The sequence below is a fragment of the Rhinopithecus roxellana genome, chromosome 8 (assembly GCF_007565055.1).
Source record: "Rhinopithecus roxellana isolate Shanxi Qingling chromosome 8, ASM756505v1, whole genome shotgun sequence".
Lineage (NCBI taxonomy): Eukaryota > Metazoa > Chordata > Mammalia > Primates > Cercopithecidae > Rhinopithecus > Rhinopithecus roxellana.
The window spans coordinates 9,898,009-9,925,389 of NC_044556.1; the positions used below are offsets into that span (position 1 = coordinate 9,898,009).

The 27,381-nt window shown below is 50.0% G+C and overlaps 1 protein-coding gene across 2 annotated transcripts in view; it reads left to right on the forward strand.

Annotated features, from left to right (window-relative positions):
- Positions 1–27,381, forward strand: part of MLLT1 (MLLT1 super elongation complex subunit) — a 72,526-nt gene that overhangs the window by 14,020 nt on the left and 31,125 nt on the right. For both annotated transcript variants that reach the window (XM_030936112.1, XM_030936113.1), the window contains exon 3: positions 7,163–7,245. In XM_030936112.1, the coding sequence (XP_030791972.1) occupies positions 7,163–7,245 (83 nt within the window). The remainder of the gene's footprint in view (positions 1–7,162; positions 7,246–27,381) is intronic.

The window sequence follows — 27,381 nt, forward strand, 5'->3', positions numbered from 1 at the left end:
TTTTTTTTTTTTTTTTTGGAAACAGAATCTCGCTCTGCCACCCACCCAGACTGGAGTGCAGTGTTGCGATCACAGCTCGCTGCAGCCTCAACCTTTGGGCTCAAGCAGTCCTCCTGCCTCAACCTTCCAAGTAGCTGAGACTACTGGCCCACCACCATGCCCAGCTTTTTTATTTTTTGTAGAGACAGGATTTCACCATGTTCCCCAAGTTGGTCTTGGACTCTTGGGCTTAAAATCTTCCCACCTTGGCCTCCCAAAATGCTGGGATTACAGTCATGAGCCACCATGCCCGGCTCAAGATCCAAAACTTTTTTTGAAACGGAGTCTCACTCTGTCGTCCAGGCTGGAGTGCAGTGGCGCATTCTTGGCTCACTGCAACCTCCACTTCCCCGGTTCAAGCGATTCTCCTGCCTCAGCCTCCTGAGTAGCTAGGACTACAAGCCCCCACCAACACGCCTGGCTAATTTTTGTATTTTTAGGAGAGACGGGGTTTCACCATGTAGGTCAGGATGATCTCAATCTCTTCACCTCATGATCCGCCGGCTGTGGCCTCCCAAAATGCTGGGATTACAGGCATGAGCCACCGTGCCTGGCCAAGATCCAAAACTTTTTTTGTTGTTGTTGAGACGGAGTTTCGCTCTTGTTGCCCAGGCCGGAGTGCAATGGCGCAATCTTGGCTCACCACAACCCCTGCCTCCCAGGTTCAAGCGATTCTCCTGCCTCAGCCTCCTGAGTAGCTGGGATTACAGGCATGTACAACCTTGGCTGGCTAATTTTGTATTTTTATTAGGGATGGGGTTTCTCCATGTTGGTCAGGCTGGTCTTGAACCCCTAACTTCAGGTGATGCACCCCCCTCGGCCTCCCAAAGTGCTGGGATTACAGGCGGGAGCCACCGCACCCGGTCAATTCAAAACTTTCTGAGTGCTGACATGATGCTTAGAAAATGCTTACTGGAGCATTTTGGATTTCGGATTTTCGGGTTAGGGATGCTGAACCAGTGGAATGTGAATATTCCAAAGTCTGAAAAATCCCGAATTTACAACACTCCTGCTCCCAAATGTTTTGGGAGCACATATCACTTAGCGCTGTGAAGGCGTTGTGTTAGTATCTTCTGGAAAATCTGATGCCATTTGGTCCTCATCCCATTACACGTGACCTGTTTTTTTCTGTGGAAACATTTAGGATGTTTTTAGGACGTTTGCTTTATGATATCTTTTTTTTTTTTTTTTTTTTTTTGCTACTGTTCACTATGTTTTGTGACATTTGAGTGTCCTTCATTTTAGCTCTGAAAGTTTCCTTCTATTTATTTGACAATTTCCTTCCATCTGTTTATTTCCTCTCTTTTCTTCTTTTTGGGATCCTCATTTTATTTCTTGTTTTCTTTTTTCCTTTTTTTAAACTGAGTCTTGCTCAGTCACCTGGAGGGCAGTGGCACTGTCTTGGCTCATGGCAACCTCGGCTGCCCAGGTGCAAGTGATTCTCGTGCCTCAGCCTCCCGAGTAGCTGGGCTGACAGGTGCGCATCACCACGCCTGGCTAATTTTTTGTATTTTTAGTAGAGACTGTTGTCCAGGTCGGCCTTGAACTCCTGGTGTCAAGTGATCCTCCCACCTCGGCCTCCCAGAGTGCCTGGGATTACGGATGTGAGCTGTGGTGCCTGGCTGTCATTTTCCCTCTTAGAAATATCTTATTTTTTTTGTTGTTGGAAGTATATCTCCTTGAATCTGAGGACATTGACTCTCGGTTTTCATTTTTTTTTTTACTTTCTTTTTGTCAAGCTCTCTGGGGTCTCCAAATTATTTGTTTCCTCGGGCTCTTTCCTCCTGGCGGGAGCTCTTGAGCATTCTGTGCTGGGAGGGTGGGTTCCGCTAATCCACAGACCTGAAGGCTCACAGGCCTCCTGATTTCCTAACGAGTAAGGCCTTCCTTGGGGTCTGGTTTCCACGCTGCGAGCTTCAGCTTCCCCCAGATCGCTGGCTCCTTGAGACACGGAGTCATCTCAGTTTTCCCAGAGGGAAACCTGAAACTTCCTGGGCGGGGGGAGGGCGCGGGGAGGGCGATGGGCGGGAAAGGGGATGGGCAGGAGGGAGGGATCCCAGGGCTCCCGTCCCCAGCACAGCCTTTCAGTTTGCCCTTTTGTTTTTTTTAATAACCGCTTTATGGAGATAACATTTACACATCATAAAATTCATTCTTGTGGTGTGTACAGTTAGCATTTTCAGTATATTCACATAGTTGTGAGGCCATGACCACTGATTCCATCACCGCTGTCTAATTCCAAAACATTGCTGTCACCCCAGGGAGAAGCCCAGGCCCTCACTCCCTTGCTCCCACCCTCCTCCCCCACCGTGCTCCCTTTCCCTCTCCCAGCTTTCATCCTCACTCCGGCTTTCTGCTCAGCCAGTCCAGGACCTTCAGCCTTCTGGCACCAGTGGCTGTCCCTGCCCTACGGCGCCCCCATAGCAGACTCTGAGCCGTCGCCTCCTCATCCTGCCCCTTGCCCAGCGTGTCCTCGTCCAACTTCTGCCTTCTAGAAACTCGCAGGTGGCTCAAATCCCTTCCCTCCTGCCTTCGCTCTCACGGCCTTATTCCTGTCCTCTTGATTCCTGTGGGCTCTGAGGCGGGAGAGTGGGCCGGCGCGTCTCCCTGGTCTCCCCAGTTAGACTGAAGACTGTCCCCGGCGCTTGGCCGACTGCCGTCCCTCTTGGCACTGTCTGGGGGGATAGAAGTTCTCCAGGTTTCGAGTACCCGTCACAGGACAGGATTCCTTCCTTGAAGGGGTGGGGACCATGAGATAAGATGTGACAGTAGATTTGGGAAGCATGTGACCTGGAAGTCAGAGGCCGAGGGACATGGGGTCTGTTTCTCGAAGGAGGTGGCCCTGCTGTGGGCCTTTGTGGCTGGGTGGGATTCAGACTATGGGTGGGTGGGGAGAGGACGGGGCATGGGTGGAGTCTGAGAGCAAATCCCAGGCCACTGCCCATGCCCGCGCCTCCTCCGCTGGGGACAGGCCACCCTTCCTCTGTTCTGCCTCCACTTTCTTTCCCAGGTTCAGATTAAGTTTTCAGGTGCATGGCCCCATACTGCACTTTATTTATTTATTAATTTTTTTAATGGAGTCTCACTCCGTTACCCAGACTGGAGTGCAGTGGTACAATCTTCGCTTACTGCAACCTCTGCCTCCCGGGTTCAAGCGATTATCCTGCCTCAGCTTCCCGAGTAGCTGGGATCACAGGCATGCGCCACCATGCCCAGCTAATTTTTGTGTTTTTGTTAGAGACGGGCTTTCATCATGTTGACCAGGCTGGTCTCGAACTGGCCGCAAGTGATCCACTTGCCTCAACCTCCCAAAGTGCTGGGATTACAGGCGTGAGCCACTGCGCCCGGCCCCCTGCTACACTTTAGACCAGCTTGGCAGTGTTTAAGGGATATGAGATGCTTCCGAAAGGAAGTGTTAGGTTCCATTTCAGGCCCTGGGGATGTCACAGTCAGTGAGATGGAGCTTACCGTCTAGAGGTGGGGATGGAGGGAGACAGGCAAAGTGAGCACAGAAGTCCTGCGGTTGAGGGGTACAGGACACACACCGGGGAGCCTGTGGGAGCTCAGAGCAGGGGTCCCAGAGGAAGTGAGCTGGGGATTCGAGAGGCTCAGTGTGGCTGGATCGTGGGATCTGGTGCTGGGCTGCGCAGAGCTGAGGCGGAAGGCACCTTGCGGGTTGTGTAGGACAGTGGGGAGCCCTCCCTCCGTGGGCACAGTCGGGTTTGCAGTCAGAGGATTGATCATTCCCAGTGCAGAAGGTGCCTAGGAAGGAGCCTGAGGCTGGATGTGAAAGGCATGGCACCGGGGCAGGGCCGAATTCCAGAGGGGCTTTGGGGTGGACTTGTTAGCACTTGGCCTCAGGTGAGCCTCCGGAGAGGATTGCAGTGGACTGGGGTCTAGGGCCAGTGGTGGGCAGCTGGGTCCTGAGTGGCGAGTTGCAGGAGAAGGTGGCGGGGGGATTGGTGTGTGGAGGGGGTTGGTGTGGGGTGGGCCTCATCACTGGAGGTCCCCTGTCCAGCATCCTGGCAGGATGTCAGAGGAGCGGGAAGGAGAGTGGAATGGACGCTGGGGCGCAGGCGCCCGGGCCGGCCTCCCTCAGGCTGCAGGTGCTCCCTGTAGAGCCAGAGTGCCCTGCAGGCGGGGCTGCTCCTCACCACGGGGCGAGTGTTGGTCTGAGGGCGATGACTCCCCCGGGAGTAAGCACTGAAGGCCAGGGGCATCTTCTTTTTTTTTTTTTTTTTTTCTTTTTGAGATGGAGTCTTGCTCTGTCGCCCAGGCTGGAGTGCAGTGGTGCGATCTCGGCTCACTGCAGTCTTTGCCTCCCGGATTCAAGCGATTCTCCTGTCTCAGCCTCCTCAGTAACTGGGATTACAGGTGTGCATCACCACATCCGGCTAATTTTTCTATTTGTAGTAGAGACGGGGTGTCCCCATGTCAGTCAGGCTGGTTTGGAACTCCTGACCTCGTGATTCGCCCGCCTCGGCCTCTCAAAGTGTTGGGATTACAGGCATGAGCCACCCGGCCAGTCAGGGGCATCTTCTTGGTCTCTTTGATCATCCCAGCCTCTGACTCTGTCTGACACAGACAGTGGTGGCGTGAATGAGTGAATGGAGTGGATGTCGTCTCTACTGTTGTTTGGGAGTGTGTTTTTGATTCGTGTACAGACCCTGATGTCAGGCAGTGGTGTTCAGAGCTCCCAGCAGGGCAGCCAGGGCTACCGTTGGTCTCTGGGGAGGCTGTGCCCACCTCGGTCCAGTTGAGCAAGCCTTGCACAGACGTGGCATGTATGCAGGGGCCCTGTTCAAGGCTGTCCAGTCAGCCCTGTTTTTGAGGTTCCCAGGTCATCACGCCAAACCTACCCTACTGATAGATGTTGTTTGCTGGATTCAAGCAATCCTGCCTCCGCCTGGGTGATAAACTACAGATGATCGCCCACCTCGGCCTCCCAAAGTTCTGGGATTACAGACGTGAGCCACCATGCCCAGCCAGTTTTCTAGCAATTTCTGACCCACTTAAGAATTACCTTACTAGTGCAAATATGTGTGTATGAAGATTTTTAGCAATGAGCATTATGCTAAGTGAAAGAAGCCAGACTGACTGGGCGCAGTTACTGGGGAGGCTGAGGCAGGAGAATCGCTTGAACCCAGGAGACGAAGGTTGCAGTGAGCCGAGATCGTGCCATTGTACTTCAGCCAGGGTGAGAGCGAGACTCCGTCTCAGAAAAACAAACAAGCAAACAAAGAAAGCCAGAGCCAGAAGACAGAGACTGCATGATCGCACACACGTCCAGCAGTTACAACAGTCACACTCAGAGAAGCCGAGAGTAGGAGGGTGGCTGCCAGGGGCTGGGGGACGGGGAGGTGATAGTCAGAAGGTACCGTTGTTCAGTTTTGCAAGGTAAGTTCTTTATCTGCTGTATAGCAGAGTCCCGATAGCTGACAATACTGTAGCATACACTGAAATTGCTAAGAGGGCAACTAAATGGTCTTCAAAGACAAAAACAGTGAGAGAGAGCAAAAGGAAACTTTGGGAGGTGATGGATATGTTCACGGCCTTGGTGGTGGTGATGGTTTCACAGATGTACACATGTCCCCAGACTCATCTAGAGGTGGGCATTAAATATATGCAGCTTCTTAACCTGTCAACCAGACCTCAGTAAAGTGGGGAAAAAGCCGACACACAGTGGCCAGGATTTTTTCTTGTCTCCCAGGCGTAGTTGCATCTGGAGGGGGAAGCGAGGGATGCGGGATTTGATCTCTATGGCTCTAGATTTTTTCTTAAAGTGAGAAGACACTGCTTCCATGGTGCTTTCCTAGTAACAACATATGGGTCAAAACATTGATGGTTTATTCTGGGGGATGAGATTATAGGAGATTATTTTACATATATTTTGCTGTTTGTTCATTTCAGTTTTTTTTTTTTTTTTTTTTTGAGACATGGTCTTGCTCTGTCACCCAAGCTGGAGTGCAGTGGCACGATCATACCTCCTGGATCAAACGACCTGCCTCAGCCCCCCCGAGTAGCCCCTGAGACCAGAGGCACACGCCACCATGCCTGGCTCATTTCTTATAGAGATAGGGTCTCACTGTGTTGCCCAGGATGGCCTCAAACCCCTGGGTTCAAGTGATTCTCCTGCCTCAGCTTCCTAGAGTGCTGGGATTACAAGCATGAGGCACTAAGCCTAGTTTTTGTTTGCTTGTTTGTTTTGGAAACGTATTCTCACTCTGTCGCCCAGGCTGGAGTGTAGTATAGATCGCACATGTATAGATCGCACATCTTGGCTCACTGCAACCTCTGCCTCCTGGGTTCAAGTGATTCTCCTGACCCAGCCTCCCATGTAGCTGGGATTACAGGTGCCTGCCACCACGCCTGGCTAATTTTTGTATTTTTAGTAGAGACAGGATTTCACCATGTTGACCAGGCTGGTGTCGAACTCCTGACCTCAAGTGATCTGCCCGCCTCAGCCTCCCAAAGTGCTGGGATTACAGGTGTGAGCCACTATGTCCAGCCTTTTTTTTTTTTTTTTTTTTTTTTTTTAATCTTTTTTAATCTCTGGGTTCAGTGGGGTTTTGTTCACGCCACTTTGGAATGCTTTTATTAGGTGCTAAACTGGAACCCAGGAGGAGGGTCCCAGCCGCCTGGGGCTCCCCCATCTCTCAGTGCATGCATCTGTGGCACAGCAGGTGCCCAGCCCCCATGCTGGAGGTGGTGACAGTAGAGTGTATGGCCCTGCCTGCTGGGTTTTACGCCTCACCCAGGCCACACTTACCGACATCGACCTGAGTTGGTCAACTTGTGCAGCCTTCTCTGGCCTCAGCCTCCTCGTCCTCTGCAGGAGCAAGGGCCCCAATGACAGGCTAATGTTCCCTCTCACTCTCTGCTGACCACACCGGTGGCCAAGTCTCCTTTCTCCTTCTCTTCCCTGCTGTTTTATGCCTAAGATCACTTTGCCGTGGAAGTCAACCCTGTCACAGGGGCTCAACCGACTGAAAAGCCTCCCCCTGCGAGGCCAGCCAAGCCCCTGTGAGGAGGTGGTGGGGTTGAGGGGTGCAGTACTGCCACTGGCGACCGGGCCTGAAACAGGCAGGAAGCTGACGGGTGTATTTCTTCCTTTTCTTTTTAGTGTGCAAGGAGCCCCCCTACAAAGTAGAGGAGTCGGGGTACGCTGGCTTCATCATGCCCATCGAGGTGCACTTCAAAAACAAGGTAGGATCCCTGAGGGGAGCAAGCAGGTTGCCTCTCTGTGGGGACCTCTGCTCCGGGTGCCACCAGTTCACAAAACAGGCCGGAGACCTGGCCGCTGCCCATGCACAGGCGTTCCAGTGAGGGCTGCGGGGAGTGCTGGTCGCCATCTCCATTCCCGGGGACATCAGGGGCCAGGACACAGGTGGGTTCGTGACAGCAGGTGGGCATGCCCCTTGGTCTGCTGCTCTCGGGGAGCTGCTGGGCCACCTCCTGTCCAGTTGCCTAGAAAATGTGCCAGCAGTGACATCCCCTGTCAGGACCAGCTTCCTTGACGGTCCTAGAGGGTTAATATCCGGGCCATGTGTACTGACTGAGATCGAGAAATAGCTTAAATATCTGATTACGGTCCGATTACGGTGCGTCTTCTAGGCAGAATCTTTGATGAGCTTCAGAATTAATGAAGCAAGCTACATATATAAAACTTAAAGGAAAAAGGAGTTATCTCTATCCAGAATGATAGCGCGGGTCATCCGCGTCATCTGGGTGGTGGGAGTGCAGGGGATTTTGTTTCCATTTTCCTTCATCTGTAGTTTTTCACCTTTTTTTTTTTTTTGGCCTAATAATTAAAACAACTCAGAGCCTGCCTCTGCTCCTTCTCCCAGGCGTCACCACAGGGCCAGCGGTGACATTTCCTGGCTCGTGGCTTGTCGACCGCCGGCTGCTTTCCCACAAGTGCAGCTGGACTGGCATGGAGGCAGCGCTGGGGCAGGAGTTGTCCCTGGGAGGCCTGTGGATGCCGCCCCACTTGGTTACTGAGTCCCTGGTTTGTACCTGGCTGTGCCGGGCCGCATGGCTGCCGTTCTACTTTTCCACAAACCCCCTGGCACTAAGGGCCTTGAGGAGAGGCATTTGGCATGCGGCCCTCCTGGGAGCCGGGTGACATTTCAGCCGGTGCACCTTGGCCAATTTCAGATGCAAGACCTCACCCGGGTCCAGTTCACAGAAACCTAGGTCATTCTGAGGCTTTGCTGGAATTGAGGCCCCAATGGGAGAAGAGCCGAACCTGCCTGCAAGTGGGCCATCTGTGGGGTGGGTGGTCCCGGCCCTTGGGCCTGTGGGGCCACCCCCCTGCCAGGTGTATCCCTGGGCTCCCAGTCTCCCCAGCTCCATCCCGTGAGCGTGCGGAAGGGGAATGAGAACAGCAGCCCCCTCTTGGGGCGGTTGAGGGGATTGCTCAAGCCTGTCCGTGGAAGGTGCTCCGCAGCCCAGGCACTGGTGTTCTAGCGGCTGGCTTGTGAGGCCACCGTCTGTGTGGGCAGTTTAAGCTCGCCTCTGGGATGACTTAGATTAAAGTCCTCTGAGGTTCAGAAGCATTTTGGGCCAGCAAGGCTTTTTTTTTGTTTTTAGAGACAAGGTCTTGCTCTGTTGCCCAGACTGGAGTGCAGTGGTGCAATCATAGCTCACTCCATCCTCAGCCTCCCAGGCTCAAGCGATCCTCCCACCTCAGCCTCCCAAGTAGCTGGGACTACAGGCACGTGCCACTGTGCCCAAGCTCAGTGAGGTTTTCTGTGTTCCCAGACACCTGTCTGGTCCCTGACACAGCCTTCAGCCACCTGGGGACTGGTGGCATCCATTCTACTGCCCAGCGCCCTCAGGCAAGGGGCTACGACTGCTGCCTGGCTCCGCCGTGGGCTGCCCATGGATTTGGTGGCAGGTGGGGCAGGGCCTGGCCAGTGCTGTTTGCTGCTTGTCATCCTTGCTCAGTAGGGACACCTTCAGGCGAGATGCAGGCTGGCCGCTCCCAAATGTGGCAGAAACCCACACTATGTGGTGCCGCCGTGCGCAACGCAGCAGGGACCCTGAGTGGCTGCTGCTCAGGTGGCCCCACCTGATGTGTCCTGCAGCTCTCAACTGAGTCTGAAATGCAGACTCCAGGACTGTTTCTGTCCTGAGTTCCTGAGGCTCCACCCTTGCATCCTGCCCCTGTAGAGAAAGGAAGCGGGGGACCCTTTGGCCGTAGGATTGTTACTGCTGGGCCCAGCATCCTCTCCTATGTAGGGGTGTCAAGAGGACAGAGAGCCCTCTCTGGATCCCTGCCTGCTCTTTCGGGATCCTGGGGGCTTCATTTAGGGTGTGGGGGCGTGTGGTTGCACGGGGGGCATGGGACCCCATGTTCCTCTCTAGCACTTGTTGCCTGGTTCCTCTGAAAGGCCCCAAGCGCAGTGCCAGCTCCCTCGGTGCCCTTCGGCAGGAGCATGTGTACTTCCGGCAGCCCATGGTGACATCGTTGGGTTAAATTGTTTTCTTTTTCTTTTCTTTTTTTTTTTTTTTTTTGAGATGGAGTCTCGTTCTGTCGCCCAGACTGGAGTGCAGTGGTGTGATCTCGGCTCACTACAAGCTCCGCCTCCCGGGTTCATGCCATTCTCTTGCCTCAGCCTCCTGAGTAGCTGGGACTACAGGCGCCCGCCACCACGCCCAGCTAATTTTTTGTGTTTTTAGTAGAGACTGGGTTTCACTGTGTTAGCCAGGATGGTCTTGATCTCTTGACCTCGTGATCTGCCCACCTCGGCCTCCCGGAGTGCTGGGATTACAGGCGTGAGCCACCGCGCCCGGCCAGTATGTTTTCTTTAAGTCTGGTTTATCGAGGTATAATTTACATATAGTAAAATTCTCCCATTTTAGATGTAGCAGGTTTTTCAAATCTCAGCATGTGCTTTCATTGAGCCCTTTTGGAGGATGGCCAGTTTTTCTGTTTTTTCTTTCTTTTTTTTTTTAAGTCATGTTTCTTGGTGTTTATTTGTCTGAATAATTCCTGCAGAAGCCGTGTGGCTGTGCTGAGAATCGCAGCGCTCCCTCTCTCTCAGGACAGAAGCCAGCTGCTTCAGTGTGCTATGTGCCCCATTGCCTGGGAACCTTCTCTTCCTGGGGTGGTTGTAGAGGGTCCTGCACCGGGAGTACCGGTGGCCCCACGGCACGGTCGGGGAATGCAGGTCCTCCTCACAGTGGTAGGGGTGTGTGTGCCATCCACAGGCGGAGGAGATCCTGGATCCCGAGTCACTTGGTCAAGCCCCAGAAGTTGGCAGAGCTAGGACTGGAACCAGCTCTTTGTAAGGACACACCCGTTGCCTGAGACAGGCATGACCTAGAAGCATGATAGTGCTTGATGACGCCAGGGATAGGAGTGCTTCATGGCTGCAGGATTCGGAACATGACTGGGGACAAGGTCATAGTGCATGGGTTTGCTAGCGGTTTTTCTACCTGCTGTAGCCAGGGCTTGTGTTCGGTGGTTAGCCACGGCCTACTCCTCAGTGGGAGGTCGGGAAAGTGGAAGGAGTAAACAGAGGTTGGTGACGGGGTGGGTTTGGGGAGGCGCTGGTGTGTCTGGACAGGGTAGGGAGAGAGCTGCAGAGACCACAGTTTGGAGGTGGACACGCCAGGGTTCAGTCTCATAGCCTGACTGTGTCACCATGGGTAGGTCACTCCTCTGGGCCTCAGTTTGTCTGTCCATAAGATGGGGTTTCTGGCTGCATCCGCTTCTCAGGCGTCAGGAAGATTAAGAGGGAGACAGCAGGTGCAGCGCTTGACCCGGGGCCCGGCACAGCGGACATTTCATCCGTTTGTTGTTGAAATGATATCGGCTCCTTCCAGTCAATCTGGGCAAGAAAGTTCAGTGGAGAAAGGGAGCCTCAGACCTCGGAGGGCCCAAAGGAGGTTGAGGGTTCCTGCAATGAAAAAGATGTTGTTTGGCTTCTCCGGTGAGTGTGGCTCTAAGACCAGAGCAGAGAATGTGCTTTCTCAGACAGCTCTATTCTTGTATAAGTGTGTGGCTTTCTCAGTGAGGGCACTTGACCTTGAATATGGCATCGCCTGTAAAATGAAGGGATTGTGCTTTATGCAGTGTTAGGCACTAGAACTTAACTGAGGCTGCATTTTGTTTGACCTGTTGGTAGGATGTTCTTTTTCTTAAGATGTAGTTTCGCTCTGTCTCCCAGACTGGAGTGCAGTGGTGTGATCTTGGCTCACTGCAAGCTCCGCCTCCTGGGTTCACGCCATTCTCCTGCCTCAGGCTCCCCAATAGCTGGGACTTAGGGCACCCGCCACCACACCCAGCTAATTTTTTTTGTATTTTTTAGTGCAGACAGGGTTTCACCGTGTTAGCCAGGATGGTCTCGATCTCCTGACGTCGTGATCTGCCCACCTTGGCCTCCCAAAGTGCTGGGATTACAGGTGTGAGCCACCACGCCCGGCTGGTGAGATGTTCTTTTACAGAAAAATCACTCCACTCTCTCAAGGAAAAAGAATTTGGAGGGCCTCATCTGATTGCAAAGCAATACATGTGTGTTGTGAAGAAGTTTTTCCCAAGCAAGAGGACAGCGTTGCCTTGCTTGGCAACTCAACCTTTTTGCTGTTCTGGGCATGTCCGCAAAAGACAGTGAAAGCCGACAGTATTGGTTTGGGGTTTGCAAATGAACTTCAGTGAGGAGGTAAATTCAAAAGTATGGAATCTATGCAGAATGACAGACAGCTGTACCGTTCTGTGTTTATCCATTCATCTGTGGATAGATGTTTGGGCTGTTTCTGCCCATTTGCTATGGGGAATAGTGCTGCTGTGAACGTGTGTGTGTGTGTGTGTGTGTATACACGTACTTGTTTGAGTGCCTGTTTTGAGTCCCTCTGGGGGTATACACCTAGGAATGGAATTGCAGGCTCATACAACAGTTTTCTCTTTAGCTTTCTGAGGAACCGCTAAGCTGTTTTCCAGTGGCTGGACCCTGTCATAGTTCCACCAGCAATGTGTGAGGGTTCCTGTTTCTCCACATCCTCAGCAATGCTTGTTTTCTGTTTCTTAAAAATTATAGCCATCCTTGTGGGTGTGGAGCTGTAACTGTTGAGGTTTTTATTTGCATTTCCTTGATGACCTGTGATGTTTCACATCTTTTCACATGCTTGCTGGCTGCACGTATCTCTTTCTCAGGAAATGTCTAGATATATCCATTGCCCATTTTTGTTTGTTTTTTTCCGAGACGGAGTCTCGCTGTGTTGGCTAGGCTGGAGTGCAGTGGCGCTATCACGGCTCACTACAACCTCTGCCTCTTGGGTTCAAGCGATTCTCCTCCCTCAGCCTCCCGAGGGGGGCTGGAATTATAGGCTCCCACCACCACGCCCGGCTAATTTTTGTATTTTTAGCACTGATGGGGTTGCGCCATGTTTGCGAGGCTGGTCTCGAACTCCCGACCTCAAGTGATCCATCTGCCTTGGCCTCCCAAAGTGCTGGGATTACAGGCGTGAGTTGCCCATTTTTGAATGCCCGTTGCCCATTTTTGAATTAGGTTGTTTTTGTTGTTGTGTTATAGAAGTTCTTTATATATTTTGGATATTAAACTCTTATAGGGTATGTGATTTCAAATATCTTATCCCCTTTTATAGGTTTTTTTTTTTTTACATTCTTCATAATGTCTGTTTTTTCAGCAGCGTCTCACTCTGTTGCCCAGGCTGGAGTGCAGTGATGTGATCTTGGTTCACTGTAACCCTGACTTCCTGGGCTCAAGCAGTTCTCCCACCCCAGCCTCCCAACTGGCTGGGATTACAGGCGTGAGCTGCCACACCCAGCCCTGATAATGTCCCTTGTTGCATGAACGTTTTAAATGTTTATGACGTTCTATTAATCTGTTTCTTCTTGTCACTCACACCTTTGGTGTAAAATCTGTGACTCCATTGCCTAATCTGAGGTCGTGAAGATTTGCCCCGTGTTTATTTACACCCATTTCATAGTTGTAGTCCTTATGCTTAGACAGTTGATTCATTTTCGAGTGAACTTTCGTATACGAAGTGAGGTGGAGGTCTAACAGTATTCTTTTGCGTGTGGTTTTCCAGGTGTCCCAGCACCATTCACCAAAGAGACTGTTCTTTCACCATCAAGTGGTGGTAGAGCCTCGTTGAAAATCAGTTGGCCATAGATTTTGGGTTTAAAACTGGACTCTGAATTCTATTTCATTGGTCTATGTGTCTGTGCTTATGCTGGTGCCATACTGTTTTGATTACTGTAGTTGTATAGGAAGGTGTTTTTTTTTTTTTTTTTTGTCAGAGCCTTGTTCTGTCACCCAGGCTGGAGTGCAGTGGTGCAATCACGGCCACTGTAGCTTTGACCTCTTGGGCTCAGGCAGTCCTCCCACCTCAGCCTCCCAGGTAGCTGAGACCACAGGCACGCGCCACCACATCCAGCTAATTTCATTATTTTTGTAGAGATGGGGTCCCATTGTGTTGTGCAGGCTAGTCTTTTATTTATTTATTTATTCATCTATCTTTTTGAGACAGAGTTTTGCTCTTGTCCAGGCTGGAGTGCAGTGGCATGATCCTGGCTCACCGCAACCTCCGCCTCCCGGCTTCAAGCGATTCTCCTGCCTCAGCCTCCTGAGTTGCTGGGATTACAGGTGCCCGCCACCATGCCTGGCTAATTGTTTATATTTTTAGTAGAGACGGGGTTTCTCCATGTGGGCCAGGCTGGTCTCGAACTGACCTCAGGTAATCCACCTGCCTCGGCCTCCCAAAGTGCTGGGATTACAGGTGTGAGCCACTGTGCCTGGCCCAGGCTGGTCTTGAACTCCTGGCCTTAAGCGATCCTTTCGCCTTGGGCCCCCCAAAATGCTGGAATTACAGATGTGAGCCAGCGCGCCCAGCCTTGTAGGAAGTTTTGGAATTGGCAAGTGTGAGTCCTCTAACTCTGTTTTTTTTTTCCGTCTTCAATATGACTTTGGTTATTCTGTGCCCCTTGTGATTCCATATGAATTTGAGGTTTGACTTTTACATTTTTGCAAAAAATTCTATTGGAATTTTTATAGAGATTCTATTGACTCTAGTCATTTTTTTTTTTTTTTTTTTTTTTGAGACGGAGTCTTGCTCTGTCACCCAGACTGGAGTGCAGTGGCACAATCTCGGCTCACTGCAAGCTCCGCCTCCCGGGTTCACGCCATTCTCCTGCCTCAGCCTCCCGAGTTGCTGGGACTACAGGCACCCACTACCACGCCCGGCTAATTTTTTGCATTTTTAGTAGAGGTGGGGTTTCACCATGTTAGCCAGGATGGTCTCGATCTCCTGACCTCATCATCCACCCGCCTCGGCCTCCCAAAGTGCTGGGATTACAGGTGTGAGCCACCACGCCCGGCCTTGAATCTAGTCATTTTTGAAACATCTTAGCAATATTAAGTCTTCATTCCATGAACAAGGAATGTCTTTCCACTTAATTAAGTCTTTAGTTTCTTTCAGCAGTGTTTTATAGTTTTCAGTATACCTAAGTCTTTTACCTGCGTGCTTAAATTTATTCCTAGGTTTTTTTGGCTTGTTTTGTTTTGAGGCAGAGTCTCTGTCTGTCACCCAGGCTGGGGTGCAGTGGCACAATCTTGGCTCACTGCCACCTCTGCCTCCTGGGTTCAAGCGATTCTCCTGCCTCAGCCTCCCGAGTAGCTGGAATTATGGGCGTGTGCCACCATGCCTGGCTAATTTTTGTATTTTTAGTAGAGATGGGGTTTTGCCATATTGGCCAGGCTGGTCTCAAACTCCTGATCTCAAGTGATCTGCCCACCTCGGCCTCCAAAAGTGCTGGGATCACAGACGTGAGCCACTGTGCCTGGCCTTATTCCTAGGTATTTTATTCTTTGGAATGCTATTCCCTTTTTGGATTGTTCATTGCAGGTGTACAGAAGCACAGCTGATTTTGTTTTTCCTGTAGACCTCCTCTGTGGACAGCACAACCAATTTTTGTGTATTGATCTTGTACCCTGCAGCTTTACTGAATTTATTAGTAGCTTTAGTAGGGTTTTTTTTTGTTTGTTTGTTTGTTTGTTTGGCTTCTTTGAGATTTTCTGAATATAGAATCATGTCATCTGCAAATAGAGGTTCTAGTTTGGATGTCTTTTGTCAAAGTCTTTTTCTTGCTTGACTGCTCTGGCTAGAACCTCCAGCACAGTGTTGAATAGCAATGGAGAGAGTGGGCATCCCGCCTGGTTCCTGATCTCAGGGGAAGAGTTTCCAGCCTTTTTCCATTGAGTGTGATGTCAGCTGTGAGCTTTTTGTAAATATCCTTTATCAGGTTAAGGAAATTCCCTTCTAGAAGAAGGAAAAACATGTTTTCTCCACTTACAACATTTCTGACACCAGATGTGTGGGTTTCTCAGACATTATAGTTCTCCAGTTCTCTGCAGACCCCACCTGGGGGTCCTGCAATTGAATTCAGTGTTGTTATCCACGACCTGGAGTTAGCGCAAGCTCCCAGGTTAAGAGCCCAGTTTCACAGGACAGCCCCCGCTTCAGATGCCAGTCACAAGTCCCCGACTGCCACCTGTACTCAACCAGCCATAAGTTGGACGTTCTCCCTGCTTATGTTCAACAGTTCTCTATAATGGCTCACAGAACTCAGGAAAACATTTTACTTCTGTTACTGGTTTGTCGTAAAGAGTGCAATTCAGTAATGGCCAAACCTTGCTACATGGGGCAGGGTATGTGGGAAGGGTGCCGATGTTCCATGCCCTCAGACAGGCCAGCCTGGAAGCTCTCGGAACCCCTTTGTGTAAGGTGTTTATGGAAGCTCCATTGTGTGGGCATGATTGATTAAACCATCGGCCATTGGTGATTAAACTAAATTTCCAGCCCCTTTGCCCTCCCTAAGAGGTCAGGGGGTGGGGCTGAAAATTCCAGCCGCGTATCACATGGTTGGTTCCCCTGGCAACCAGCCCCCATCCTGAAGCTATCTAGAGGCATTTAGTCACCAGGCATCTCATGAACGAATGTAAAGATGCTCGTATCACTTCCAAGATTTCAAGGATCTCAGAGGCCTTTGTGTCAGGAACCCAGGACTAAGACCCAATATTAAAACAAAACAGGCTCCTATCACCACCATCTCTCAGAAAGTGTTTTAGCAGCTTGGTGCCAGGACTAGGAGTAGAGACCAAATGTATATATTTCTTACCATGTCACACCTTCTTTTCCTAGCTCGCTGAATGATGTTTTTCTAAATCATGAATAGGTGTTGAGTTTTGTCAGATGCTTTTATCTGTCTCTATTGAGAAAATCATGTCTTTTTTTCTTCGTTTTATTAATGTGCTGTATTACGCTAATGGATTTTCGCATAGGAACCCCCCGCCGCCTTGCATTCCTGGGATAAATCCTTCTTGGTTATGGTATATAATCTTTTTAGTGTACTGTTGGATTGGGTTTGCTAGTATTTTGTTAAGGATTTTTATGTCTGTATTCATAAGGAACGTTGCTGTGTGGTTTTCTTGTGATATCTTTGTCTGGCTTTAGTATCAGGGTAACACCACCCTCAGAAAGTGAGTTAGGAGGTACTCCCTCCTCTTCTAAGATTTGGTAGAGTTTGAACAGGAGTGGCGTTTGTTCTTTGAATGTTCCGTAGAGTTCGGTGAACCGTCTGGTCTTGGGCTTTTCTTTCTGGGAAGTATTTGATTTCTGATTCCATCTCTTGTTATCAATGTGTTGAGATTCTTCACTTTTTTTTTTTTTTTTTTTTTTTTTTGAGATGGAGTCTCGCTCTGTCGCCCAGGCTGGAGTGCAGTGGTGCAATCTCGGCTCACTGCAAGCTCCGCCTCCTGGGTTCACGCCATTCTCCTGCCTCAGCCTCCCAAGTAGCTGGGACTGCAGGTGTGCCCACCACGCCTGGCTAATTTTTTTTTTTTTTTTTTTTTTTTTGTATTTTTAGTAGAGACAGAGTTTTACCATGTTAGCCAGGATGGTCTCGATCTCCTAACCTCGTGATCTGCCCACCTTGGTCTCCCAAAGTGCTGCGATTACAGTCGTGAGCCACTGTGCCCAGCCCCACTTCTTCTTGATTCAATTTTAGTAATTTACTTCTAAGGTTATGTCTTACCTACATTATCTAGCTGGCATATAGTTGCCCATAGTATTCTCATAATTCTTATAATTTCTATATGATTGGTAGTTCCCACTTTTGTGTCTGATGTGGGTTATTTATGTTCTTTTTTTAAAATACTAGCCAAAGGTTTGTCAATTTAGTTGATCTCTTCAAAGAAACTTGATTTTATTAATTCACTTTATATCTTTTATTGCTTATTTTATTTCTGTTCTTTTTCCTTCTGTTAGCTTTGAGTTTAGTTCTTTTTCTAATTCCTTAGGGTATAAAGGGAGTCACTGATTTGAAGTCACTCTTATTTTTGAATGTAGGTGTTTACACCTGTACATTTTGCTGTGAGCACTGTGTACACTGTATTCCATATGTTTCGATACATTGTGTTTTGTTTTTGTTATCTCAAAAGTACTTCCTAATTCTCTCAGTGATTTCTTCTTTGACCCATTGGTTGTTGTATTTGTTGGGGTTTTTTCTCCAGACAAAATCAATAGGATCTATAGATAGATACCCAGATACAAGAGGGGACTTACTGGGGGAAGAGCCTCACGTGATTGTGGAAGCCGAGAAGTCCTATGACAGGCCACCCGCAAGCTGGAGACCTGGGCGGCTGGCAGCACAGCTCCCCGCAAGCTCAGACGCCCCCACAGCAGGGAAACCCTGGTGTAATTCTCGCTCGGAGGTCGAAGGCCTGGTACTGAGGGTGAGGCCAGAGTCCTAAGGCCACAGAGAGAGACAGGCAGATGGAGAGACTGCCATCCCTGACTTTTTGTCCCTTTAGAGACAGATCGCCATTTCTCTATCTTTTTTGTCCCTTCTGGGACCTAACCAGTTGGATGATGCTGGCCCACATTGAAGGTGAATCTTCCCTACTCAGCCCACTGACTTTTTACAGTATCCTCTGGAAACACCCTAGTAGACACACCCAGAAATAATGCCTTACCGGTTCTCTACGTTCTTTTTTCTTTTTTCTTTGTGATGGAGTCTCGCTCTGTCACCCAGACTGGAGTGCAGTGGTACACTCTCAGCTCACTGCAGCCTTGACCTCCCTGGGCTCCGGTGATCCTCCCACTTCAGCTTTCCAAGTGGCTGGGACTACAGGAGTGTGCCACCACGCCCAGCTAATTTCTTTTTTCTTTTTTCTTTTTTTTTTTTTTTTTGTAGAGATGGAGTTTTGTCATGTTGCTCAGGCTGGTCTCGAACTCCTGGGCTCAAGCGATCCTCCCACCTCGGCCTCTCAAAGTGCTGGGATTATAGGCATGAGCCACTATGCCAGGTCCTCTAGGTATTGCTTAATTCAGTCAAGTTGACATCTAAAATTAAAGCCTCTCCTCTGGATTTGGTTCTTCTTTCTTTTTTCTAACTCACTGTTCCTTTCTTTTTTGTAGCAGATATGTGGATGTGTGTTTACTCGTCCATGTGTCTCTACCACCCAAAAGTAAGTTCAGGACCAGGGTTCTGCTTTTGTTCTCAGCTGGCGTCTAGCATGGAGGTGGCACTTGTTCAATCTTTATTAAATGAGTACTAAATGGATGAACCAGATTCATTCCAGAGGGGTAGCTATTGTATGTCCAAATATCAGAAAACCTCCTGGCACAACCAGTGAATAAGTGCTGCCACCCCCCCGCCCCAACCTTTTTAAGAAGGGAGGTGAAATTCACATGAAATGAAATGAACCATTTTAAAGCAAACAGTAAGTAAAGTGGCATTTAGTACATTCATGGGGCTGTACTACTGCCGTCTCCTTCTAGTTCCAGAGCAGTTTCATCACCCCGGAAGGAAACCTTGTGCCAGTAAGCAGCTGTTTCCCGTTCCCCGCCTCGCCACCGTTCCTGGCAGCCACTGATCTATATTGTGTCTTGGTGGACGGGCCCATTCTGGCAGTTTCATGTAAATGGAATCATACAGTACGTGACGTTTGTGTCTGGCTTCTTTCCTTCTTTCTGCCGTGTTTGTGAGTTCATCCGTGTTGCTGCATGTGTAAGAACTGCATTCCTTTTCGTGGCCAAGTACCACTCCCCCGTGTGGCTGTCCCACACTTTGTTTACCCATTCATCCGTGGACGGACATGCAGGCTGTTCCCACCTCCTGGCTGTTACGAATAAGCACTGCTTTGAACATGGCTGTGCGTGTATGTGTTTGAGTACCAGGTTTCAATTCCTTTGGGTATACAGTTGGCCCTCCATATCCATGGGCTCCGCATCCATGAATTCAACCGACCACAAACAGAAACTATTCGGAAAAAAAAATCCACAGAGTTCTAAAAGGCAAAACGTGAATTTGCCAGGGGCCGTTGAATCCACGGGAATGCAGTGGTGTGTAGGCATTGTATTCGGCATGATGAGGGATCTAGAGATGATTTCAAGTATATGGGAGGGTGTGCACAGGTTATGTGCAAATGCTACTGTTTTATATAAAGGGATTTGAGCCTCTGCAGACTTTGGTATCCAAAGGGTGTTCTGGAACCAATCCCTCACAGTTCTGAGAGATGACTGTATACCTTAGAGTGGAATTGCTGGGTCATATGGTAATTCTATGTTTAATTTCTTTGAGGGAGTGCCAAACTGTTTTCACAGCAGCCAAACCATTTTACATTGCCACTAGCAACACACAAGCATTCCAATTTCACCACGTCCTCACCCGCATTTGTTATCTCCTGTTTTTCGTCTGTTTTCAGTGATAGCCATCCTTGTGGGTGTGAAATGGTATTTGTAGGTGGTTTTGATTCACCTTTCCCTGATGATTAATGATAATGAGCATCTTTTCATGTGCTTATTGGCCATTTGTGTATTTTTTTTGAAGATAGGTCTATTCAAACTCTTTGCCCGTATTTGATTTGGGGTTTTCTTTTTGAGTGGTAAGAGTTTTTTGTCTTGCTTTTTTTTTTTTTTGAAACAGGGTCTCACTCTGTCACCCAGGCTGGAGAACAGTGGTGCAATCACAGCTCATTGCAGACTCCACCTCCCCCGTCAAGCAGTCCTCCCACCTCAGCCTCCTGAGTGGCTGGGACCACAGGTGTGCACTACCATACCTGGCTAATTTTTCTACTTTTGTAGAGATGGGGTCTTGTCGTGTTGCCCAGGCTGATCTCGAACTTCTGAGCTCAAGTGATCCGCCCACCTAGACCTCCCAAAGTGCTGGGATTATAGGCGCGAGCCGCTTTGCCTGACTGGGCCCTTTCTATCTTCTGGATAAGTGCCCTTTTTTTTTTTTTTTTTTTGAGACGGAGTCTTGCTCTGTCGCCCAGGCTGGAGTGCAGTGGCCGGATCTCAGCTCACTGCAAGCTCCACCTCCGGGGTTTACACCATTCTCCTGCCTCAGCCTCCTGAGTAGCTGGGACTACAGGCGCCTGCCACGTCGCCCGGCTAGTTTTTTGTATTTTTTAGTAGAAACGGGGTTTCACCGTGTTAGCCAGGATGGTCTTGATCTCCTGACCTCGTGATCCGCCCGTCTCGGCCTCCCAAAGTGCTGGGATTACAGGCTTGAGCCACCGCGCCCGGCCATAAGTGCCCATTTTTAAACTTTGACAGTAAAGTGCTTGCTGGGCAGACTGGATGCATGACGGGAACTTCCCTGAGCTGGGAGCTCCAGCTCTTCGAGGGGGGATCCGGGTGGCCTGCCTCTCGTCACATGCAGCCTCGAGGCTTCTGCGTGCTGCAGCTGAACTGTTCTTTTGGAAAGTGGCCTTGACTGTGGCCCAGGAGGCCATGCTGGGGCAGCCCCGGACAAGGCAGTGGCCCGGATGAATAAATCGGTTCCTCAGTGCACTTGGCCCAGTCAGATGAGGGAGTCTTGTTTAAATGCTCTCTTTGTATCTGTTTGTTGTCCTGGAAGTGGTCAAAGATATTTAAAGCCCTTCCTGTTTTAGTGAGTGAGTAACATCTCAGACCCCGGACTGTCCAGTAGAAATCTATTATTATTATTATTATTTTTTAGCGGCATTAAAAAGGTTCAAAAGAAACAGGTGAAATTAATTGTAATAATATAATTGGTTTAGCCTGGTGTATCTAAAACGTTATCATTTCAACATGTAATCAATATTTTTTAAGTATTGAGAGATTTTTACATTCTTTTTTCATACCAAGTCTTTGAAATTCAGTCTGTTTATTATACTTGCTGCACAACTCAATTTGGATACGGAAACGTCATCAGAAAGGCTTGATCTGTATTTAGATTCCATAAAACTCACAGTTGAACAAAGAAGTAGATTCGCACACCCGAGCTGCTCCAGATGCATGAAAATCTTCGTTACTGAACCAAGTGTGGTTCCTGACTGGGAATCTCTCATAGCTACGATTTTTTAAATTTTGAAATAATTTTAGACACAGAAGAGCTGCAAAGATAGTACAGAGAATTCCCACAGGACCTCCCCCACGACCCAGCCTCCGTTAATGTTAACGTCTCACATAACCACGGTCCAGTGATCGAAACCAAGACAGTAGCATCGGTACAATCGCCACAAACTGAACTGGGGACTGGTTTGCGTTTCCCAGTTTTCAGTTCATGTTCTTTTTCTGTTGTGGAACCCACCCCAGGATGCTGCCCTGTTGCCTGTGTCTCTTTCCTCAGTCTTTCATGACCTTGATATTTTTGAAATGTACTCGTGGGCTATTACATAGAATCTCCCTCCACTTGCCATTTTCTCGTGGCTAGTCCATGGTTATAGAGTTCGATAAGAAGACCACAGAGGTAAATGCACTTCTGCTTACATGGTCTTAGGAAGTGCCAGATATTTACATGACTCGTGGTTAACAGCCGAGGTTAACCTTGATCTCCTGGTTAAGTGGTGTCTGCCAGGTTTCTCCACTGGTTATTGCTTAGAAGAAGTGGGTCACTAAGTCCAGCCCACACTCAAGGGAGAGGAATTAACCCCTCCATCCTGGTGGGCGTAGGTTAAAAACAACACAGTTAATAATACCCATTTTGGGAGAGATACTTTGAAGCTGTGCAGACAACCTGTTTTATCTTTTTTTTTTTTTTAAACACAGGTTGAGTATCCCTAATCCAGAAATCCAAAATAAAAAATGCTTCAAAATCTCAGGCTGGGCGCAGTGGCTCACTCTTGTAATTCCAGCACTTTGGGAGGCCAAGGTGAGTGAATCACCTGAGGTCAGGAGTTCGAGACCAGCCTGGCCAACATGGCACCCCATCTCTGCTAAAAATACAACAATTAGCTGGGCGTGGTGGTGCACGCCTGTAGTTCCAGCTGCTTGGGAGGCTGAGGCACAAGAATTGCTTGAGCCCGGGAGGAAGAGGTTGCAATGAGCTGAGATCACACCACTGCACTCCAGCCTGGGTCACAGAGTGAGACTCTCACAAAAAAAAAAAAAAAAAGGGCACCAAAATGCTCCAAAATCTGAAACTCTGAGCACCAACATGACACTCAAAGGAACTGCTCACTGGAGCATTTTAAATTGCATATTTTCAGATTAGGGATGCTGAACCAGTAAGTATAATGCAGATATTCAAAATCCGGAAAAGAAATCTGAAATCCAAAACATTTCTGGTCCCAAGCATTTTGGATAAGGGCTACTTAACCTGTGGTACCCCCTGCTAATTTTAGCCTCCCCCAGTGGTGGTCTACTGGTAATTTTAATTTCTTCCTTCCTTTCTACATTTATTAACTGGAATTTTTCGTTAAGGAAGAGCTGTCCCTTCTCTTCCATTTACGTATTCAGTTATTTATCTCAACATGGATGGGTTCACAGGTATTTCGTTTTTCTTTGGGTTATAATCCAGTCTGTTGTTACCCGTTGTTGAAATTGTTCTCGCATTTGGGCCTGTCATTTCATCATGTTCCCATGGTTTTGGGGGTGCTTCCACATTCTGGCACCACAGGCTCACCTTGTATTTCTCTGCCCCAGCCCTAGAATCTTCCACTGTTCCCAGGAGCCTTAGTTCCTATTGTTGGAGAATGGTGTTTAAAAGCCAAGATCTGGGAGCTAAGTGTGCTCACTGCTGCTTGGTTATCACTGCGTTCAGGTCCCCTCATGTGACGGAACTAGGAAACCACCCCACCCTTTACATCTGTGTTCAGTTCTGTGTCTGTCTGTGTAATATGAAAACAGACCTAAGTTCCTCTGAGGCTACCAACTCCATCCAGCACGAGTGGGCTCATTCACACCTTTCCCAGTTGCTTCCTTGTAGCTGTCTCTGAAGGAGGAAACCTGGCTCCTGTCATCTGTACCGTGTTTGCTTACCTGTTTAATTCCAGGAAAATAGTTTGAGAATCAACAGCCAGCCGTCCTGTGTTGACCGCGAGGGCTCGGCATTGGCATGCAGCTCTTTCTGTCAAGTTGGAACCCTGCAAGGTTACAAGGTTATTTGTGGCAGCCCTTTCTTTCCCTGGTGTGGTCATGTCATGCATTCGTGATACAGTTAGCTTCGTTAGTCACACTTGCATTTCTTTTTTTTTTTTAATTGTAGAATTTTATTTTATTTTATTTTATTTATTTTTTATTTATTTATTTATTTATTTTATTTATTTTTTTTTTTTTGAGACGGAGTCTCGCTCTGTCGCCCGGGCTGGAGTGCAGTGGCCGGATCTCAGCTCACTGCAAGCTCCGCCTCCCGGGGTTACCGCCATTCTCCTGCCTCAGCCTCCCAGTAGCTGGGACTACAGGCGCCCGCCACCTCGCCCGGCTAGTTTTTTGTATTTTTTAGTAGAGACGGGGTTTCACAGTGTTAGCCAGGATGGTCTCGATCTCCTGACCTCGTGATCCGCCCGCCTCGGCCTCCCAAAGTGCTGGGATTACAGGCTTGAGCCACCGCGCCCGGCCTATTTTATTTATTTTTGAGACAGAGTCTTGCTCTATCGCCCAGGCTGGAGTGCAGTGGCCGGATCTCAGCTCACTGCAAGCTCCGCCTCCCGGGTTCACGCCATTCTCCTGCCTCAGCCTCCCGAGTAGCTGGGACTACAGGCGCCCGCCATCTCGCCCGGCTAATTTTTTTTGTATTTTTTTTAGTAGAGACGGGGTTTCACCGTGTTAGCCAGGATGGTCTCGATCTCCTGACCTCGTGATCCGCCCGTCTCGGCCTCCCAAAGTGCTGGGATTACAGGCTTGAGCCACCGCGCCCGGCCATGAGCATCTTTTCACGTGCTTATTTGCAATCCATACATTCTCTTTGGTAAAGTATCTGTTCAGAATTTTGCCACTCCCTGCCATTAAAAAAATTGGGTTAGCTGTTTTCTTGTTGAGTTTCAAGAGTTCGTATATACGCTGGATACAAGTCCTATACCTGGTATATGAGTTGCAAATATTTTCTCCAAGTCTGTGGTTTATCTTCTCATTCTCTTAATAGTATATTTTTGTCTAGCAAACGTTTTTTAGTTTGATGGACGGCTTGCCGTTGTTTTTCTGGCAAGTGCTTCTGGTTTTGTGTCTGAAACCCTTTGCCACTTGAGGCCCATGCCTCTGTTTTCACTGTCCGCTGGCAGCGTGCACCAAGCCCACTGTTGACAGAGGTAGGGGAGACTGCTGAAGCGTAGCGGGTATCTAGTAAGGGAGGCCCTTGTCATTTATTCTTCGCAAATGAGGGTTTTTTTTTTTTTTTTTTAAGTGTGCGTTTACAGTGAGGAGGAGGAATTGCTTTTACTTCCATTCTTTGCTGGAGTTTCATCGATTTCTTCATGTGACAGGTATTTACCAAGTCCAGGCCCAGTGAAGACCAAGTGAACACGTTCCCCTCTCTTGTGGAGGTCACAGACTGACAGGGCAATAGACAGCAGACGCATGGGAGAGGAAGTGACCATCAGAATGAATTCCGGGAAGCCCAGGTGCTGGGTGCTACGAGTGTGTCACGGGGACCCAGTTAGAAAGGGTCAGGAGGGTTCTCTTAAGAAGCGAGATTGACTTCTTAAGTGAGGCTGAGAGGATGGGGTGGTCCCTTCTAGGGGGAGTGGCAGCTGTTTGAAGGGCAGAGTCCAGGTGATGAAGTGGGGTCTGGGGCGAGTGTGAGGGAGGTGAGCTGGGTGGGCAGAGCCGCTCATCCGCCGGGGGTGACATGGTGACATTTGCCTTTAGATCCTCCATAAGGGGTCGAGTGCTACAGGTTCACCTGCCTCTTTGATTGTAAGCTCTGTGGCTGTGGCTTCAGAAGCCCCCGCCAGGTGCCTGTCCCATGCCTGTCCCGTGTGTTCTGGAGTAGGTCAGTGACATTATAATGCAGACCTGGCTCCGTCTCTCCCAGAAGTAATTCAATGGCTGCCAAACAGGAAGTGCTTGTCTGTGCCCTAGAGTCAGTTAGGAGGCGGAGTCAGGGCCTCGGGAGGGGCTGCAGAGCTGACCTGGAGGGCTTCGATGCCCTGGTCCTGGGTGGGGCACGGGCCTCAGGGCTGCCAGCCTCCCCAAGCCTTCATGGGGGCCCGCCACTGACATTCACGGCCCTGCTCGGGCTGGGACCGGCTCTCAGGGTCTCCTTCAGCTTTACCGCTTGGTGACCAGCCACGTTCCTGCTTTACCTTCCCAGCACACTTTAGCACAGTTGCTTTTTGTCTTGCTTTGTTTTGAGGCATTAGCCAAGATTAGCAGCTGGACTCAGGAGCTGTTCTCTGAGGCATCATTTGATGTGACTTAATTTTCCTTGGCAATCCTTTTAGCCCTCACCTTTGTCTCTTTCATGCCAGTGCTGACTGTCACGTAGTCCTGCGTTACTGGCTTGGCGTGCTTGGCAAAACCGAGAGGGGTGGAGAGAGCTGCTTTCAGATGGGGAGAGGGGTCGTCTGAGATGACAGTGGCCCGCTGTCCTTTCCTGTGGCTGGCGTCGGCTCACGGCCCCCTAGGTGCCTTGTAGATGCTGTCATATGAGGGGATGCCGGCCGGGGCACTTGTGTCTATTGAACCTGGTACGAACGGTGCCAGGAAAGGGGAGTGTGGCTGTTTGGGGCAGTAAAACTTGCCCTGTCCCTGACCCCAGATTCCTCTTCCTTCAGTCTAAGTCTCCCGTGACTTGAGTTGAAGGAACCCATCCTGAGAGCAGGAAAAGAAACGCGAGGGGTACGCACTGATTGTGAGAGACGGTCCAGTGCTGTAAATGGCCAAGTGTGAAAAAGAAGTTTATTTTGGGTATTTACCACTAATATTAGACCTCCTCCCCAACCCCTGCAACAAGCTGTCATTGGACAGGGAGCCACAGCCGTCACCAGTCCGCCATGGTGTCCCACAGGCAGATGTCTGAGGGCACGGGAAGGGTGTTTTGGTTCATGACATTAGGAAGTGTGCACGGGTTTATGTGGAGAGTTTTAAAAGTAAGTTAAACCACGCTGGCCTCAGAGCCTTAAGACCCTCAGAGGCATCTTCCTGACACATCCTGGGTGGCTTGTGTTGGGGGGCCCTAGGCAGTCACACATGCCAGGGGAGGTTCCAGGGACACCAAGCCTGGTGCCCTCTGCACCCACCACCCTCTGTAGAGTGGAGATGGCTCTCAGCCGCAAATGCTACCCCATGTGGGTTCCACTTGGGCTGCCCCTGCATGCGCTTAGTTTGAGACTAGGGAGAGCAGGTCTTGAGGCAGGGAGGCCGGGAGCCCCCTCTGGGCCCCCATTGTTTTCTCCCCTTGCCCCTGACCCGCTGGCGCAGAAGCCAAGCAACTCTCGCACGCCCTCCCTGGCTCCCAGGCTCCCAGGGCCTTGCAGAGTTCAGGAGGCGGGCAGCCCCTCTGGTGAGCCCATAGAGCGCTCCGCCAGGGACAATCGGCCGGTTGATGTGGCCGAGGGGGAGGCCTTGGCTGGTGGATTGCCGAGGGAGCCAGAACAGAAGCCACATTGTGTGCGGGGACCCGGGGCAGGGCCGAGCTGCCGCGTTGTGACAAGCCGCATGGATGCGTGCCAGCTGTGGCAGTCTGTCTTTCCCTGGAGCATCCTCTGTTCCCTGAAGTGGGTCCCCAGACGCATCTGTGTTTCCTAGAGGGCGGGTCTGGAGCCGGGCAGAGAAGCGCAAGGAAAGAAGGAAGGCACCCACCACTGCAGGGAGAGAGGAGGTGCTGCGCAACCCTGCGCCCGCCACGGTCACCGCAGGACCTCCAAAGCTGGGACGGTGGGACGGCCCAGAGGCCCAGAATGCCTTCTCCTGGGTCCCTAGAGAAGGGGCTGGAAGAACTGGCTGGGCATTGAAAGCACCCATTATGTTCCCCAAATTTCCTATCTCGGCATGTGCCTGATAAAATTCTTTCCCGGCTTCTCGGAGGCCATCTTTCCTGACTGATGTTTGTGCCTCCTGTAGAGACAGGGCTGCAGGACGAAGGCATCTGCCCCGTGGCTCCCAGAGCAGGGAAGGTGCTGTCCA